At 37.5% G+C, this 16164-nt stretch overlaps 2 protein-coding genes across 6 annotated transcripts in view; one reads left to right on the top strand and one right to left on the bottom strand.

Annotated features, from left to right (window-relative positions):
* The window catches only part of gcnt7 (glucosaminyl (N-acetyl) transferase family member 7), a 22347-nt gene extending 18990 nt beyond the window's left edge, over positions 1 to 3357 (bottom strand). The window contains exons 1-2 of one of the 2 annotated variants that reach the window (XM_015040063.1): positions 3284 to 3357; positions 1422 to 1494 (exon numbers count right to left, since the gene is read on the bottom strand). The gene's annotated coding sequence lies outside the window, so the exon portion shown is untranslated. Of the gene's footprint in view, positions 1 to 1421; positions 1495 to 1940; positions 2231 to 3283 lie in introns of those variants that run through there. The other variant, XM_015040061.1, reaches the window with a different exon arrangement.
* A 2026-nt stretch (positions 3358 to 5383) lies between these two features.
* Positions 5384 to 15803, top strand: tfap2c (transcription factor AP-2 gamma (activating enhancer binding protein 2 gamma)). Of its 4 annotated transcripts, none has more exons than XM_015040057.1 (8): positions 5384 to 5503; positions 8844 to 9293; positions 9636 to 9687; positions 10706 to 10777; positions 11311 to 11533; positions 12575 to 12693; positions 15059 to 15200; positions 15445 to 15803. In XM_015040057.1, the coding sequence occupies exons 1-8, from the start codon at positions 5474 to 5476 to the stop codon at positions 15737 to 15739; spliced, it is 1383 nt and encodes a 460-aa protein (XP_014895543.1). In that variant the 5' UTR covers positions 5384 to 5473; the 3' UTR covers positions 15740 to 15803. The 4 variants fall into 4 exon arrangements, with proteins under 4 accessions (XP_014895543.1, XP_014895545.1, XP_014895542.1 ...); XM_015040056.1 differs by lacking the exon at positions 5384 to 5503 and adding an exon at positions 7867 to 8274; XM_015040059.1 differs by lacking the exon at positions 10706 to 10777.
* Positions 15804 to 16164: the final 361 nt, after the last annotated feature.

Here is a 16164-nt window from a genome sequence, read left to right as displayed (position 1 = left end):
TTTGTCCAGCCTTTGGGCAGGAAAATCTTGTTCATCTTTAACCCCCATCCCTGGGCAGTCTTCCCCCCCCCCCCAACTTTCTTTTACTTTTTTGCAAATTAGCTATTTTATTGCATGAAGGGAACAAATGTCTCAACATTTTTTTTTTATTTAATCAGATTCTGTTTTTTTTTTTTACAAAGATTTTCCCCTGCTCTGTGCTGTGCAGATTCAGAAATAAAATGCTTATTGTGTGTTTATCACATGTGTTTTATGTTTGGATTAAGGTTGTTTGCACCAGGCTAAAGCAACACCAAATTATAGTGATGCACTTTAGAAAAAGTAGATAAATGACTTGCAAATTATATACTCTGGTTTAAAGAAGTTTATAGAAAATACATTATTTTTCTAAACATTTATTTATTAAGCATTTTTTCTATGTAGCAGATGATGTCACAAAGTCAGAACAGAAAGACTGTGTGTTCTGGAAAATTGTCTTAAATGTACTATTCATAAAAATACGAGGCAAGTTTCACAACATCAGCTTCCTTACCTACTTATCCCTGAAAGCAGTTAACTTGTTTTGGGTACAAAGACATCTCTAATAGGGAGAATGATTCTGGTCAAAGAGGCAAGAAGTTTATACAGTTAAAGCAAAATGTCTTTGGTACATCAAATAAAAAAGACTGACCTTTTTTTTCTGTGTCTCAAGTTAAATCAGAAAAAAAACTTCTCTTTTTTAGCTCAGTTGGAATTACCAAGATTATTTCCATTTGCTAAATGCCACAATGAAATGGTAAGAAACTGTCAGATTTATTTAGACAATCAGAAGTTTACATACAGATTTACTGTCTTGGTAAGCCATGAGAGGAATCCCAAGTAATGATGCAATGGCTTTGGGAACCTCTGAGAGGTTAAGTGACACCTTTGAGTTAACTGGATGCACACCTGAAACACGCTGCTTCTTTGACACAATGAGAATGTCAAGAGAAATCACCCAAGATATCAGAGAGAGCATTATGGTGCTTCACAAGTTTGGGTCATCCTCGGGACCAATTTCCGGATGATTGAAGGTGCTGCATTCATTTGTTATACACAAGTGATGTGGAGATCCAACCATTACACCGATCAAGACAGGTTTTGTGTTTTGGCGATGAACATGTTTTGCTCTGAAATGTGCAAATCAACCCCAGAACAAAAAGCCAAAGACCTTGTGAAGATGTTGGTTAAAGCTGGTATAAGACTGTCACTTTCCACACTAAAATGTGACCATGGGCTGAAAAAAACACTGAAGAGGAAACCTTTACTGGGGAAATATATCTATGTACGTACAATTTTGATCCTTGAAGAGATTAATAAGTAAGTATTTGACATTTGTTTTCTCTCTCATTTTGACATTTTCACATATTCAACAAGTTTACACAATTGACTCACTCACTTACTTGGTCTTTATTATTTCCGCTGTTTCATCTGTCTGCCAGCCTTTATGTCCAGGGGTACCCTCTACGCCCAGATCTGTTTCCAAAATGAAGCAAAATTTATGCTCAAGTGGTTGGATATAATTTATAATGCCACAAAAACATGGCATTATAAATCAGTTTATTTTTAATACAGATCCCTTGATATGAAATAATTACACCTGAGTAAATTAATCAATTTTTAATATAAAGTAGCCTGAATGTCAACAGTAACAAAGCATAGGCTATTGGCTATGTGGGCATAGATTATTATAGCTCTTGTTTATATTAAATGACTTCCAAGTATTGCGTACTGAGACGCACAAAGGCAGAATACACTAAAAAGAAAGTAAAACCACGTAGCTAAGGAATCGTCAACCAAAATCTGCAGCCTGTCACATTCGTACTTTTAAAAATTATTGTTAATCTTTTTTTTTTGCTAATATTTTTTTGCAGCACCCGTACAGAAATAATAGATTAAAATAAAAGAAGGCTTTAACTTACATTAGAACTTTAAGTGTTCACGGATGAACAGGAACAAAAAAATTAAACAAAAAAAAAACAAAGTAAAGTCAGAATGACGTAGCTAATCTGTGTAATCTACTTTAAAATACATTTTAATAAAACGTGACCTAAGAAATATCTCTTATTTATGAGATTTGCCTGTGGTTACACAAAACATAAATTATTAATCGCCTCGTTTTGTCTTTTACTCCCTATATGTGGAGGGGGTGTTTAACTGACTTGAAATGATAAATGTAGGAAATATACCGCAGAAAAAACAAGATGAAAATATGTATATGATTTAAATGTTCTGTTTTTCTATATAAATATACATGTGACTGTATAATCCATAAATTCGTGAAAAATGAATACTTGCTGTTACTATTAAACACCCCTAAGTTGGACCATACCATGAGTGAAGTAAACAGTTACAGTGGGAGGTGTCACATAACCGCTTTCCTGTAGCTGCCAAGAATTACAGTGGTTCACTAAACTCAAATGTAAGATGACGGATTACATAAATTCATTGACATAAGATTTTTTTGTATTAACTTAAAAAAAAAAAAAAAAAAAAAAAAAAACAAAGCATTGACAAATGACTCCAGACGCAAGACCCTCGGCTGTCTCCTTTTACGTCTGCTGCGACTATTTCTTAACAATCTTGTCATTCCGCACCCCGCAGCCTTCCGACTGTATTTTATAAGAAATGAAAAGCTAAGTTCTTTTCAGTGTGGGTGTCTGGCCCACCATGGGTTTTCCCACTCATTCTGAGGGCTGTGGCAAAGCGCGCTCTGCAGGAAGTCTGTTGCTTAACCTATTTCTGAGACACATGTTCAGCTTTCACCCAGATCAAACTCAGAAGAATTGGCTCTTCCGCAAACCCACGAAAACCAGCTATTTATTGAAGAATAACGGAGCGTACAATCGTGTTTCCATTTAAGTTGGCTTTTATAGCTATGGTGGTTTTGTGTAGTCCTAAAACACAATACAAAGAAATTGTGTAAAAAGATATAAAATGCCCAGTTTACATTTACATTTATTAACCCACTAAGCAAAAAGGATAAAAATAAAAATACATAATATACTTGAAGCTTTAAGAGTGGAAGAGTACACAAACCTACATTGATTAGCTGAGTTAATTTACAAACTGTGAGCTGCCCCTGTTACTCGGAAAATGTGCAATAAACAGGAAGCAAATGTTTAGAACAGATTATTTGCCACTGCATACATTAATCTGCAATGCTAATGATAAACACAGGGTAGTATAGTTAAAAGCCCAAATATTTCCTCTCACACCTATAAAAAACAAGAAAAGCACGAGATACAATCTAGGAACCACTTACATTGGCCATGAACGCGCATCTCAAAACTATAAAGTCTGAAACTACCAACACCTAGGTATTTGCATTATTTTTTTCACCAATAGGTGGCGCCTCGGAACCATATGACACTACAGAAATGGAACCTGGGAATTCCTACAGTGTTAAATCAAATGCTGATAAACTGAGATCTGGTGGGGGAATCTGTTGACTTGGCAGTAATCATAACTTGTGACTAAATTTTGTGACTCAGATTTGTCACAAGCCATTGGACATATTTGAAGTTTCTGCCTTCCTTCCCAAGACGTTGCATGTAAAACTAACCCAGTGGGCCATGGTGAAGGCACAGTCATGCTGTGGTAGTGCTTTTTCTCAAGGGATGGGGAAGCTGTTAAGAAGTCATGGAGAAATGGATGGAGAATAAAAAAATAATACTGATAGAAAGTCTGATGGAAGCTGGAAAAAGGCAGTTGGTGCTAAGATTCAGCTATGGTATGCATACATACATACCTCTAAACCATATATGCAAGCATATATGGTTTAGAAGATGGAAGCATATCCACATGTTGTCCCAGTCAAAACTGAAATCTGAGGGAATCTACGGCAAGGCTTCGACATTGATGTTCACAAAGGTTTTCTAACAAACAGTCTGCAACAAAAGGTGATTCCACAATGTAGTGTGGCACACATTTCAGATTTTAGATGTATTCGTTTCCTTTCTCCTCACAGCACTACATAATTTATATTGGTCAGTAAAAAAAGTACGAGCAAAATACATACTAGTGCATAGTGTACATTAGGATACATTGAACAAACCTCAATATTGTAATAAGGGTATTGAACCACAAGATGGCACCAGATGCATATTCATAGCGTACAGTGGCGCTTGTGATTCAAGTAGGGTAACGTATGTATTAAAATCACCTTATGCATGAATTTTTATAATTCATTTGTATACAAGGAGGTTTTGGTTTCTAAGCACAAAGTTGCACTATTTTCCTTTTTATTTGCCTTTATTGAGATTTATTATATTATACGCCTAAGTGCTGATCTAATGCCAGTTTAAAAATCATCACGGCTGAAAAAATAATGGGAACCATAAAATACTTTATTTATTATACACGATTTTTTAAATTTTTATTTCCATCCATCTTGGCCTACTGTGGCCTTTCAAATGTCGAAGAAGCTTTGACTGTCGGGTTTACCTTTCTAAAAAACATATGACAAAATTCAACCAAATATTGTGCTATATTTTTCAGTTTGTCGGATGTTTTTATTCATAAAGGTAGCGCAACTATATTTTCGATGGAAAACGCAACCTCAAATCTAAAATGTTAAAAGCAAATTGGTTAATCCAGCTTAGTTCCAATGAATGCTTGAGTTGTAATTAATCGTTTCAATCTAATAAAGCAGATACTTTATTGTAAGCAGTTTTCATCCTACCTGCTTTCTGTGTGATCAGTATGTTGCTGATTACAGGTTGAGACCTTTTCATGACAGGTCATGGCAGGTCAGAACGCGGATCAGAGAGGTGCGCCCTTCGTTTCCTTTAACCAGATTTATCGATCACATTTTGAGCAACATTTTGAGAAACTTTGATGTATTCACTGGTTTCACTTAAAAAAAAAAAAAAAAAAAAAAAAACATTTAGGTGGAGATCAGATAACAGCAGTCATTCTTGGCCTTTAAAAAACTTCAGTTGCCTTTGAAAGGAGATTCTTCTGGTCAGCCCGGGGCGATGTCATTTAAGGGGGGAGGAATTACCTCATCCCAAAATTCCTCTCTTTTTCTCTCGTTTTATTTTAATCCTCAACCTGTAAAACTTTTTTTTTGTTTTTTTTTTTTGTTTTACCTTTTATTATGCTGAGACTGGTTTAAAAATCCGCTTTACATTTTTATAATCCCATTCCTAGATCCGCACATTCCTTGGCATATATCTTCAAAACCATAATTTTACTTCAGTCTTGGACTTCGTTTCACACTTTCAAAAAAATATTTTATTCCATAAGCCAAGGAAAAACAAAACAAAACAAAAGAAGAACAAAAAAAAAACATTTGCAAGATTCCGTGGATGAGTGAGATTTGATTTGTCCCACTCAGGTGTATCGGTTACACCGGCGCATGCGCACTGCACGATAATCAGGTGAAGTAAAACTCTATGGTTTTAGTCAGTCGCTGGGTCTCAGAGGCATTGCCGCAACTGGAGCTTTGCAGATGTCTGTGCTGGAGAGGATAGACTGGAGGGTGAGTTGATTCCTCCCCCTGCGTGCTTGTGTTTAGGTTTCTCTTACGACTGATTTCATTCAAACAAAACTTGTTTTGTGTATATTGCCCTTTTTCTGTTCAGACTGGATTCCTATTATTTTGTATGTTCCCTTTAGTCATTGGTTTGTAATCTTGTAGCGCTGTATGAGTTTCAGAAACTCTTATGGTTTAATAATAGTCAGAGTCATGCAGAGTCTGATTCGCTTGTATTAAAATGTTGATTTGGGGATAGATTCAATTTAATGTATTTGTATTATCAATTCATATTTAGGGTAAATCAGTTGCAACCATGTCTATAACCATGCTGTAAGTTAAACCGTAAAGAATATGTCCACATAATAATGGACTACGGTACAAATGTAATTGCTTGTTTGGTTTTTAAGTTAAAGCCTGTCCGTTTTCAGCTATTACCCACCTTTTCAAAATGTGTTTTTCATTTTGTTGCTAAGAGTTAAATCAATCCAATCACCTGGCAGGACAAGCTCATTGGCATGTGTGTTATTTTTTAATTGACCCGGGAACAGATCCAATTCATCTTTACACCTGACATCAAATGAGTCAGATATCACTGTCATCATTATGCCAAGCTGCACTTTTCAGATTGTTCAAAGCGTTATACAGTCCAGCCAAGCGTAACTAACTTCCCTCAGGAGGCCTGCTAAAGAGGATATTTAATCAACGTGCATTTTGCTTCTGCTTGGCATCACAACAAGCCAAGAAGCAACACGCTGAAAAAAAAAAAAAAAAAAAGAATAAAAGAGGATAATCCTCTGTCGCTCACGTCCAGTGGCTCCCATGCTCACTAGAATCACAGCTTGGGTGGATAGACGCCACAGACTCTTTCCCTAAAGGACAAAAGACTGTCCATTGTAGGCTTAGACGTCAAATTATATTAAATTAAGTAATACATCGCTCCCGACTAAAGGACAGTGAAGGACACTGATGTCAAACTGTCGAACGTAAAACTCAAGTAGTTTATCAATCATGCAAATTACTGTTTAATTTAAAAATGAGCTCTCCTCTAAGATGTAAATGAAGTTGTAAATGAAGCTCAACTAACAAAGACTTGTTAGTTGGGATTCTTTGAGTTTCGAATGTCTTCCGTTTCTTTTTTGAGACATAAATAATCTGCTAAACTTTGGGGTTTGTTGTGGTTTGAAACGACCACTTAACGACCACTGAGAAAAACCATAACATTAAAACCTCATTGACCCGTTTATAGAGTCGCCAGGCGTTCAAGCTGCTTGAGAGATAGAAAAAAAAAAGAAAAAAGAAAAAAAAAAATAAAACAGCATTTTCTGCGAGACAAAAAAAGAAGAAGAAAAAAAAGATATATTGGATCCTTTTCGGAATATGCAGTATAAAACCAGTAAGAGCAAAATTTTCTACCACGATCAGAGATAATAATGGTTGTGAGTTTTGGAAATTTAATTTGATGCTGGGATGCAGGAAGAGAAAGTGACTAGGTCTAAAAACCAATGATGTATCATTCTTTAAAAATAAACAAGTAAATTGTGTAAGTTGTAAATAATTATCAAAATGATCGCCATAATAATAATAATAATAATAATAATAATAATAATAATAATAATAATAATAATAATAATTGAAGACTATATGAAATCAAATAATTCAAAAATATTATTGGAAAAAATGTATCTCATATAGCTCATTGGCTTGAAAATAGGAATTTTTAACGAAAATAAATAAATAAATAAAAGGGCTTCGATTAATTTCTGTAACTCCCAAAAACCAAACAGGATTTAAATTCTCATTGTGTCGTTTCCGGGCAGTAATCATTCTAGACATTAAACTAAATACGCCATTTTTAAGTTTTATTGATAGGAAACATGTTCAGCTAGCGGTGAAATAAGCTGTTTTCTTTTAATGATAAGGGGATTTATTTCACAACACCGGACCCAGTTGGTTTACAGGGATTGTAATCTAGAACATCTGGTTGTCTTTTCAAAAACACAAGCCCTTCGGTTCAGGAACCCATTGGGTTTGAAGAGAAAACCAAAATCAGAGGAAACCTAATTAGTTTTGTGGTAAGAAGCTGTGCCCATCGCTGCACACAAAGAGTGATTTAAAAGTTTGTAGGGAGTGTTTCAATTTTTGACACCGACACACAGGACACAAGACGGCTGCACAGACGGACAGGTTTCTGATTGGACCATCCTCCCGCCAATCAGAGTTTTTTTTTTGTTCCACCCTGTCATCGGCATCCTTGGACAGGGTAACGCCCTCTCACAGTGGCTGTGCAGATATAACACAGAACTAATTTTTTTTCGGCCCAATAGGATTGAACATCTCTGTTTCGTCCAAAAGAGGGAGTCAAGTTTCTTATGCAGCAGTTTTCCCCACTTTCACAACACAACTCCAGAGCGTACTGACCGGAGAGAGAAAGGGGGGTGAGAAATATTGTTTGACGACTGCTTTCTCTCACAGTGGGTACGGAGACTCATAGGCTCATAGCCTGTCTGCTGTGGGAGCGTCAATCCGTGGGTCAGTTTGCCCTTGAGCCCTCACCTCACAACTTTGCTGTCTGATTGCTGCAGCAGAAGAGCAATCGGGTTCATGATCTCAAGGGAGCTCCCATTTTTTCCACACCTGGATTAACCCAAGGCGACGTTTTCTTTTTCTTCCTCTTCTTCTTGCTTTCTCGTTATTTTTTATTTTTGCAACGGAGAATCTCGGACAGAATGTTGTGGAAACTAGCTGACAACGTCAAATATGAAGAAGATTGCGAGGTGAGTTTTGGTAATATACCGTCGTTCAAAACGAACTTGGAGTGAAGAGAAGGAAAAGTTTGGTTTTCAACAACACGAATTATTGCGCGGGTTGGTGTTTGTTTCCTTGTGCGAATATAAAAAAAAAGAAAGAATGCATGAAAAGGTATGTAACATTAACAAAGTAGGACGTATGTTTGGACAGTAATGCTGGGCAAAACTTATCAAAAATAATGTACAACTTTGAAACTTTGATGCAGTTATCGACAATGAAAGTGAATAAAGCTTTAAGAATATAATAATAATAATAATAATAATAATAATAATAATAATAATAATAATAATAATATAAAATAAAATATTTTGTTTTATAGTTATTATGTTAAGTGATTTAAAATACACCTTTATTTAAATAGATAAAGACGAATCTTATTACCAGTCTTAATGTACACCCAAATGGTAATTATTTTTATTGGAAATCTTTCAAGAGATAAGGTATTTGACACCTATAATTTCCTTAAGCGATATATATCCCCACTTGCCCTGCAGTTGCCATCTCTCTCAGCTGTTTTGTCTCTTCCCTCTCAAAGGAAAGGCATGACGGCAACAGCAATGGGAACCCCCGGCTGCCTCACCTGCCAGCGGTCAGTCAGCACCTCTATAGCCCGTCTCCTTCTCTCTCACACTCGGCTGGTTCAGACTTCCAGCCCCCGTACTTTCCACCTCCGTACCAGCCCATCTCCTACCCCCAGTCCACCGACCCATACTCCCATCTCAGCGACCCGTTCAACATTAACTCCATACACCAGTCGCCTTCGTCGAACCAGCAGCAGCCGTCCTGGCCCGGCCGGCAAGGCCAGGACGGACTCGGGAGGAGCGGACTGGCGAGTCAAATCTTGGGCCTCGAGGGAGGCTCGTCCGGGGTGAGAAGAGAGGGGTTCCGGCGGCCGGAGCTGCTGCCCCCGCACAGCCTGGACTCTTCAGTTATTGGTGATAATATGGGAATTCATGACATGGGCCCTGGACTGGAAGACGTTCAGGTAAGAGCATTGTAACATGGAGTTACTTGACGGTATATTTTGGAGTTACTGAATTTGAGCGAAGCAGATTCTTAAGCCCATTTGGATTGTTAAAAACCTTGTGGATTAGTCTAAGAAATTTAAAAGTCACCGATTAATAATTTCTAAAATTTCAATTTGAGGTAATTTTCCATACTTTCGACATTTATAACAGTCCAGATTAAATATAATCTTCTTCACATTTTTTGACTCAAATTGTGATTGTGTGACAGAGTTAAACCCTGTCAAATTAATCTTAAGTTTACTCACTTATGTCGCATAAACAAAATATCCTTATCTACCTCTTTCTGTTTTTTTAATCAGCATGTAGATGACCACAGTATTATTATGCCAGATCAGACAGTCATCAAAAAAGGTAAGTTTTCCCAAATTCTTTAAAGTTAGAATTTAGAAAAAAAGAGAGAAAGAATGAAAAGAAAAAAAGAAAAAGAAAAAGAGTGCTCTTGTTTGAATTTGCTGCCTGGGGTACATTTGCCTTTGTAGTCTTTGTGCAGCCAATGCTGTAATTACTAACAGGAATGGGAAATTATACAACAAGAACTGTGTTTTTTCACTCTATATTCCAAAAAAATACCATGCTTCTGATGGCATGTCAGGGCACTGAGTGCACAGAAGGAGGCAGCTTTTTGTCTTTTATTTGCATTACTGCTCTGCACGATGATAATCCGCATGTAGCCACGAGATGCACTCATCTAAGCTTGACATGATCCTCCACCTATTCTGTTAGTGAAGGTGCTTGAATGGATTCATCAGTGGGAAAGGAGCTGATCCCTGCTTTCAAATTCGCCAGGCTGTAGCTGACATGACGGGAAAATTGAGCAATCTGGCAGCCGGGCAGTGTTGAGTAAGGAGCAGAGGAGGAAGGCTTTGAATCATCTTTCAAGCTGTTTATGGCAAATCTGTTCTGATCACCTTTTCAGGAATTTAGGAGTTGGTCTTGAATCTTGAGTTGTGTTTGGCTGTTTGCAGGACCAGCTTCTGGTTGGGTGTGGCGTTTGGGTTGCACATGAAAGACAGTTTGGTAATCCATTTGGGGCATGAATTGTGTTTTGTAATTTTTGCTGCTTTGACAACAGGGTCCAATAAAACTTTAGATAGATAGATAGATAGATAGATAGATAGATAGATAGATAGATAGATAGATAGATAGATACCACAATTACAAGCAGAAAGCTATTTATGCAGCAGAATCAAGCAGCCCATCTTCATGATTTTATGGAAATCAGGTTTGGGTCATTATGTTGTTCCTATGCTGAAGGCCACACTATCGGCAATCTAGGTTTTCCCACTTGTAAACAATGGCATGTCATTCCCAGGCATGTGCCCCAGAGGAGAAGTGAAACACCCATGTGACTCTGTGATTTCTGTCTCAGTATTAGGACTACGAGGTGGCAGGAACCTTGATCGCATACAGAGGACTTATTATCAGGGGGGCTTTCTTGCTGGTGAGGATGAAGATAGCTGTATTTTGTATTGTAGTGTGCTGTACTTTTTTTTTTTTTGTTTGTCTGCAGACTGTCAGTCCTTTTGTGTTTGATTAAAATAAATCTATATTGAATGTGATCAAAAACAAAGTTGTAAATACTTTTAGAAGAGAGCAGGTCCTTTACAAAGTAAGGGTTTAAATGAGGTTCAGCTTGTTTGTGGATACCTGTTTGTGGATGGTGTTTAAAACGAGGGCTAACCTTCAGGCATCCAGTGTTTCACGAACCACACAATATTTCGAAAGGTTCAAGAAGATGTTTCTTGTAAACACTCATTCACCAAAGACTGGTTTCCTCGGAGCTGCCTAATCATACATACACACAGTCACACACGCACAGCTTCTTGTGATTACATGCAAAAAAACAGACATTCAAGGAAGGATTTAGAGCTTATGTACGTACACTGGAAAAGGGCATATGCAAACAATCACTGTTGCCCAACCACAATTCTTTTATTTTGTGTTCATAATGTAGGTTTTCCCCTTTCTCTCCAGGCCCTGTCACACTACCGAAAGGCAACACGCTGGGCCTTCCCTTCCAGAAAGAGTCACTGCTGGGCATGGTATCAAACCCCACAGAGGTGTTCTGCTCCGTACCGGGCCGCCTTTCCTTGTTGAGCTCCACGTCCAAGTACAAAGTTACTGTGGCTGAAGTCCAGAGGCGTTTGTCACCCCCGGAGTGCCTGAACGCATCACTCCTGGGAGGAGTTTTACGCAGGTCGGGGCTTAAATTCATTCATCATGACAGCTTGACTGGATTGAATATAACATTTTTTTTCCTTCTTGACCTGATTTTACTTTCGACCTTATATGTTATATGTCTTCTATCTGTAAGTCATTATAAAAACCTTAGATATAAATCTTAATAACACAATAGAGCATTAACCATAGCTCAAAGCTCAGTGGCTCATGGAAAATACTTTGTTTTTTAAAGTTCATCTTGGCTTGTGGTCTTTTTGTGTATTTTACAAGGCATTCTTTGTTCTGACATGCTAATCTGAAAAGTGTTTGATTTATGTTTGCTGATGTTTGCATAATATATAGTTTTATCTGTGCTATAGCAGTTGCTCTTTTGTTACATATGTTGTAGTGACAGTCTGTTGAAGAATTGGGGGTGGGGGTTACCATTTGTGCTTAACACCCCTGATCAGAGCAATTTTTTTTGTCAAAGTGCATGTTTGCCACTTCCCATGTGCCTTTGTTAATGCTGACATACACAGCGCTTTTTATGTAGGTCAAATACTTAAGGGAGGGGGTTTGTAAGTACAGAAGGGTGGGGAGTGCGTTGAGACGATGGGGGAGCCGGGAGGATTTAGTCGCACATGCCTCTCCAAAGATCTCTCACCCACAATATAGAGGGAGAGATGCCGGCCTGACCATGCAGAAAACTGACTCTGCCATGGCAAGTTAAGAGTATGAGAGCCTCTACAAATGCGTGTTTGAGTGATGGATCTGTTTTGTTTTTCTTTAAGGTTAGGAGAAGCACTTTATATTTTAGAATATTAAACATGGCGTGAGACCTTCTTTTCTATAATATTCCTACATTACTAAAATTTCACACACTAGTTATTTTCTTTTAATGCACATGTCCAATTTTCTTAAATAATAATCACCAAAACTCATAAAATAATAGAAAATACTATCAAATAGTATTGGTGAGATTTTATTTATTTTTTTCTTAAAATGAAATAATGTGCATTTAAAATCTGTTGGTGCTTTCAAGGATTTGGACTCAATTCGTTTTTATGTCATCCCGCAGAGCCAAGTCAAAAAATGGAGGTCGTTCTCTGCGAGAGAAACTGGATAAAATTGGACTTAATTTGCCTGCTGGAAGAAGGAAGGCGGCCAATGTCACTCTACTTACCTCACTTGTAGAAGGTATGACGCATCACTCAGTACCATATCACACCTTTCTGACTTCTACTGCATCTTACGCCTGCTGGAATGCTGCTCAAACAGCGTGGGAATGTGCGAGTGTCATTCTCCGCAGCGTAGTGTGTTTTTATTAGAGCGCGATCATAAAACAATTCCGGCCGCCTGTCAAACAGCTTTGTTCTTGAGAAAGGTGTTGAAGTAGCTAGCAGTATGTATGCATTAGGTGACTTTTTACATGGATGATTAGCCTCTCCAGTTGGTCAAAATAGGAATAGAAGAAAAGCTGTGCCAATGGCATTTTTTTTACTTTTGTCTTGAGCCGTTAAAAACATGTCCATGAGGCATTCAGGCTCTATTCTCTAAGCTGTTCTTCTATAAACAGCGATCTGGGTCCACCAAAAAGAAATGGACTGACAGACAACTTCTAACAAGCAAACGTCTCTCAGAAATAAATCCTTCTCTGTTTAGTGTTGGAAGAGTAAAATGTATTTTTATATTTGTTTGTTACTGCTTAGTAAAATATACTTATTTTGTTTTCATAATCCCAAACAAGACATCGCAAGTCTTTAATTACATACTCTGATTATTATTTAGTATTTTTTTAATGCAAACCAGGTTATATTGGTGTAGTACTATTTTATGGTATGAGCTAAAGGCAAGATAAAAATTTGTCACCTTGTACATGCCAGATGTATCTTGATACGGTTAGACTTACATATGATCACAGTATCACTTTCAAAACGCCTACCTGCCGCTGGCTGAAGCAGGATATATTTTTTTTTCCCTCCCTAGATTCCCATTCATTTTTATAAATAGGCTAATGATTCTGTGCAGGAGAATGACTGGAGGCCTGTTTTATTTCGAGACCTTCAAAGCTGAATTAAGCGTTGTTATGTTGTGTTCAGCTCCCCAGGAGGGCCAGCTGACCTTAAAGCTTGTGCTTCTGAACATCTGCCTGAATCCTGTTAGTTATGTGCAAGACTACCAAAAAAGCATAGCCTGAGGTGCTTTATGCCCTCAGTATTACCATTTATCCACATAAGCCCGTTATGACAGTGCAAATCAAAGCAACCTCAAGATGGAAATAAATTCCTTCCACTGGCTTTGTTTTCCACAGACAAGAGGTCTTAACACTGGCGATCATTCTCCAGGTTAACAGATTCTGTTTAGATGGCTTTCTTTCCAACAGGTTGAAATGTAGAGGTTGAATAGATAAATTATAGATCTTGATGCATTTACAAGTCACATTTCAAATTTTTTATATTATCATACAGTGTGAGATAGTAATATAAAAACAACACCAATTTAGTCGTAAAAAGATAACATAAAAAAAAAAAAAATCCACATTTGGATGTAGGTCCCAACTCATCAGTCATGAAAGAATAAAAGTGCTTATTTCATTTTTATTTCACATTTGAAATGATTCGCATGCAATGCATTTTTTTTCTTCAAAGTGGTCAAAAAGAACTAATTGCACATTTAAGGTTTCTTCTCTACACGTCATAGGTCTTGTTTCATTTATTTTTCAACAAGTAAACAAAAGCAGAAAAATAATAATGTCAAAAATAAGCACTGATGTAACATTTAGATTAGTTTGGGTAAAGTGTTTAAAAATATATATTTTTTACAATTTTTTTTCACTCTTAGTTCAGTGTGGAAAACACTCATCTTTACAATATGTTTGTAAATATATTACAGGGTAACGCATATTTGCTGTTCACTGGGGCAGGGGGTACAAATATGAAATAAGCATATTTCCATTTCTCTTTGCCAGCAGTTGTATGTTTGTTATTTAAAATAAGGAAAATAAAAACAACAGCCTGACCCAGTTTAAACTGCTGCTCATACATTTTGATCAAAGACAAGAAAATGTTATTAAATTTAATATTTCACATTTTCATTACTTGTGTCTTATGAGTAAAGCCTTTCAACTTAACATTCACAGACTAAGGAAAAAGGTGCAATTCAGTAATATTTGGAAGTCTGTCGTTTTTGCATATAGACTCTGTCCTCTTTGAGCATAGCTTCTAAAATAACTTAAATAGGTGTAAAAAGCACATGACTCATGCCACCAAAGTGCATGTTAATTATGTTGAGCTCAGACCAGCAGAGCCACTGTTGTCACTTCCACCGGGTTTAGAATTCGACACCCTAATTACTGCAGTTGTTTTGGAAGGAATGAGTGTAGCAGTTTGAGGGAATTGTTTTCTTTTCATCCAACTCTTTAAACAACATTATGAACTTTTCCCTTTGTGTGCAAGAATATGGTGTGATTTCAGAGTAGTTTTTGGGGAGTTGTCTGGAAGAAGAAATGTCTTGTGTCTGGTGGTTTGACCTAACAACTGATTTTTCATTTTTGTTTCTACAGGTGAAGCTGTTCATTTAGCAAGAGACTTTGGTTATGTATGCGAGACTGAGTTTCCTGCAAAGGCAATAGCTGAATATTTGGGCAGGCCCCATGTGGAGCGCAACGAGGTCAACTCTCGCAAGAACATGCTCCTCGCTGCTAAGTCAGTATTTCTAATTTGTGGTTTGCATCTTATTTGCACGCATTTATTCACTTGTAGCATTCAGGTTGCAACTTGTCGTTTTTTTTTTTGTTTTTTTTTTAGTTTTTCAAAGCCTGTTTTCGCTCTGTTATTTTGGCAGTAGAGCAGCAACCTTACTGAAACACCCACTGTGTTATCTATTGGGTTGGCTTTCAGGCCAAGTATATTATTGCATCCATCCTGACTTTGGTTTCTCTCCCCTCAGGCAAATCTGCAAAGAATTTACTGACCTGCTCACACAGGACCGGTCACCGTTAGGAAACTCAAGGCCGGCGCCCATCTTGGAGCCTGGAATCCAGGGCTGCCTGACTCATTTCAGCCTCATCACTCATGGATTTGGTTCTCCAGCCATCTGCGCTGCAATGACCTCCCTCCAGAACTACCTAAATGAGGCGCTCAAACAAGTGGACAAGATGTACTTGAGTTCTGGCAGTGAAACCCAGGGATCCTCGGAGAGCGGGAGCAAGTCCACTGACAAAATGGACAAGCACAGGAAATGAGAGCTCAAAAGAAGAAAACCTGAATTTCACAATCACAGAATACACTCATTCTTGCTGCCCTCTCCCTGTTTTGGACTTTTTGAAACTTATCTTTAGTATTACCATTTTGAGAGCTTATTTTGTATGTGGGTGTGTATGTGTGCTTCCGATGTAAATGTATATTTCTACAAAACTTTGGATTTGTCACAGATGGCTACATGTCAGTAAGTGCTGAATCCAAATAGGGAATTCTGTGGACTCGGCTTTTTTGGGAGCTGCTTCTGTGACGGTTAAACATACCATCAAATAATAACTATGCAGTTCCATAAAATTCCAACTCAACTACAGTTTTTTTAAAGGGGGGTGGGAACAAGTGCATTCAGTTTTTTGTTTTTTTTCTCTAGTGGACATCATTTCAAGATGCGTTGCAATGGCTGTGAATTCCA

Source organism: Poecilia latipinna, unplaced genomic scaffold (assembly GCF_001443285.1).
Source record: "Poecilia latipinna isolate Pla-1442-1.1 unplaced genomic scaffold, P_latipinna-1.0 Scaffold494, whole genome shotgun sequence".
NCBI classification, from domain to species: Eukaryota; Metazoa; Chordata; class Actinopteri; order Cyprinodontiformes; family Poeciliidae; genus Poecilia; species Poecilia latipinna.
This window is presented reverse-complemented; position numbering and strand designations above follow the sequence as displayed.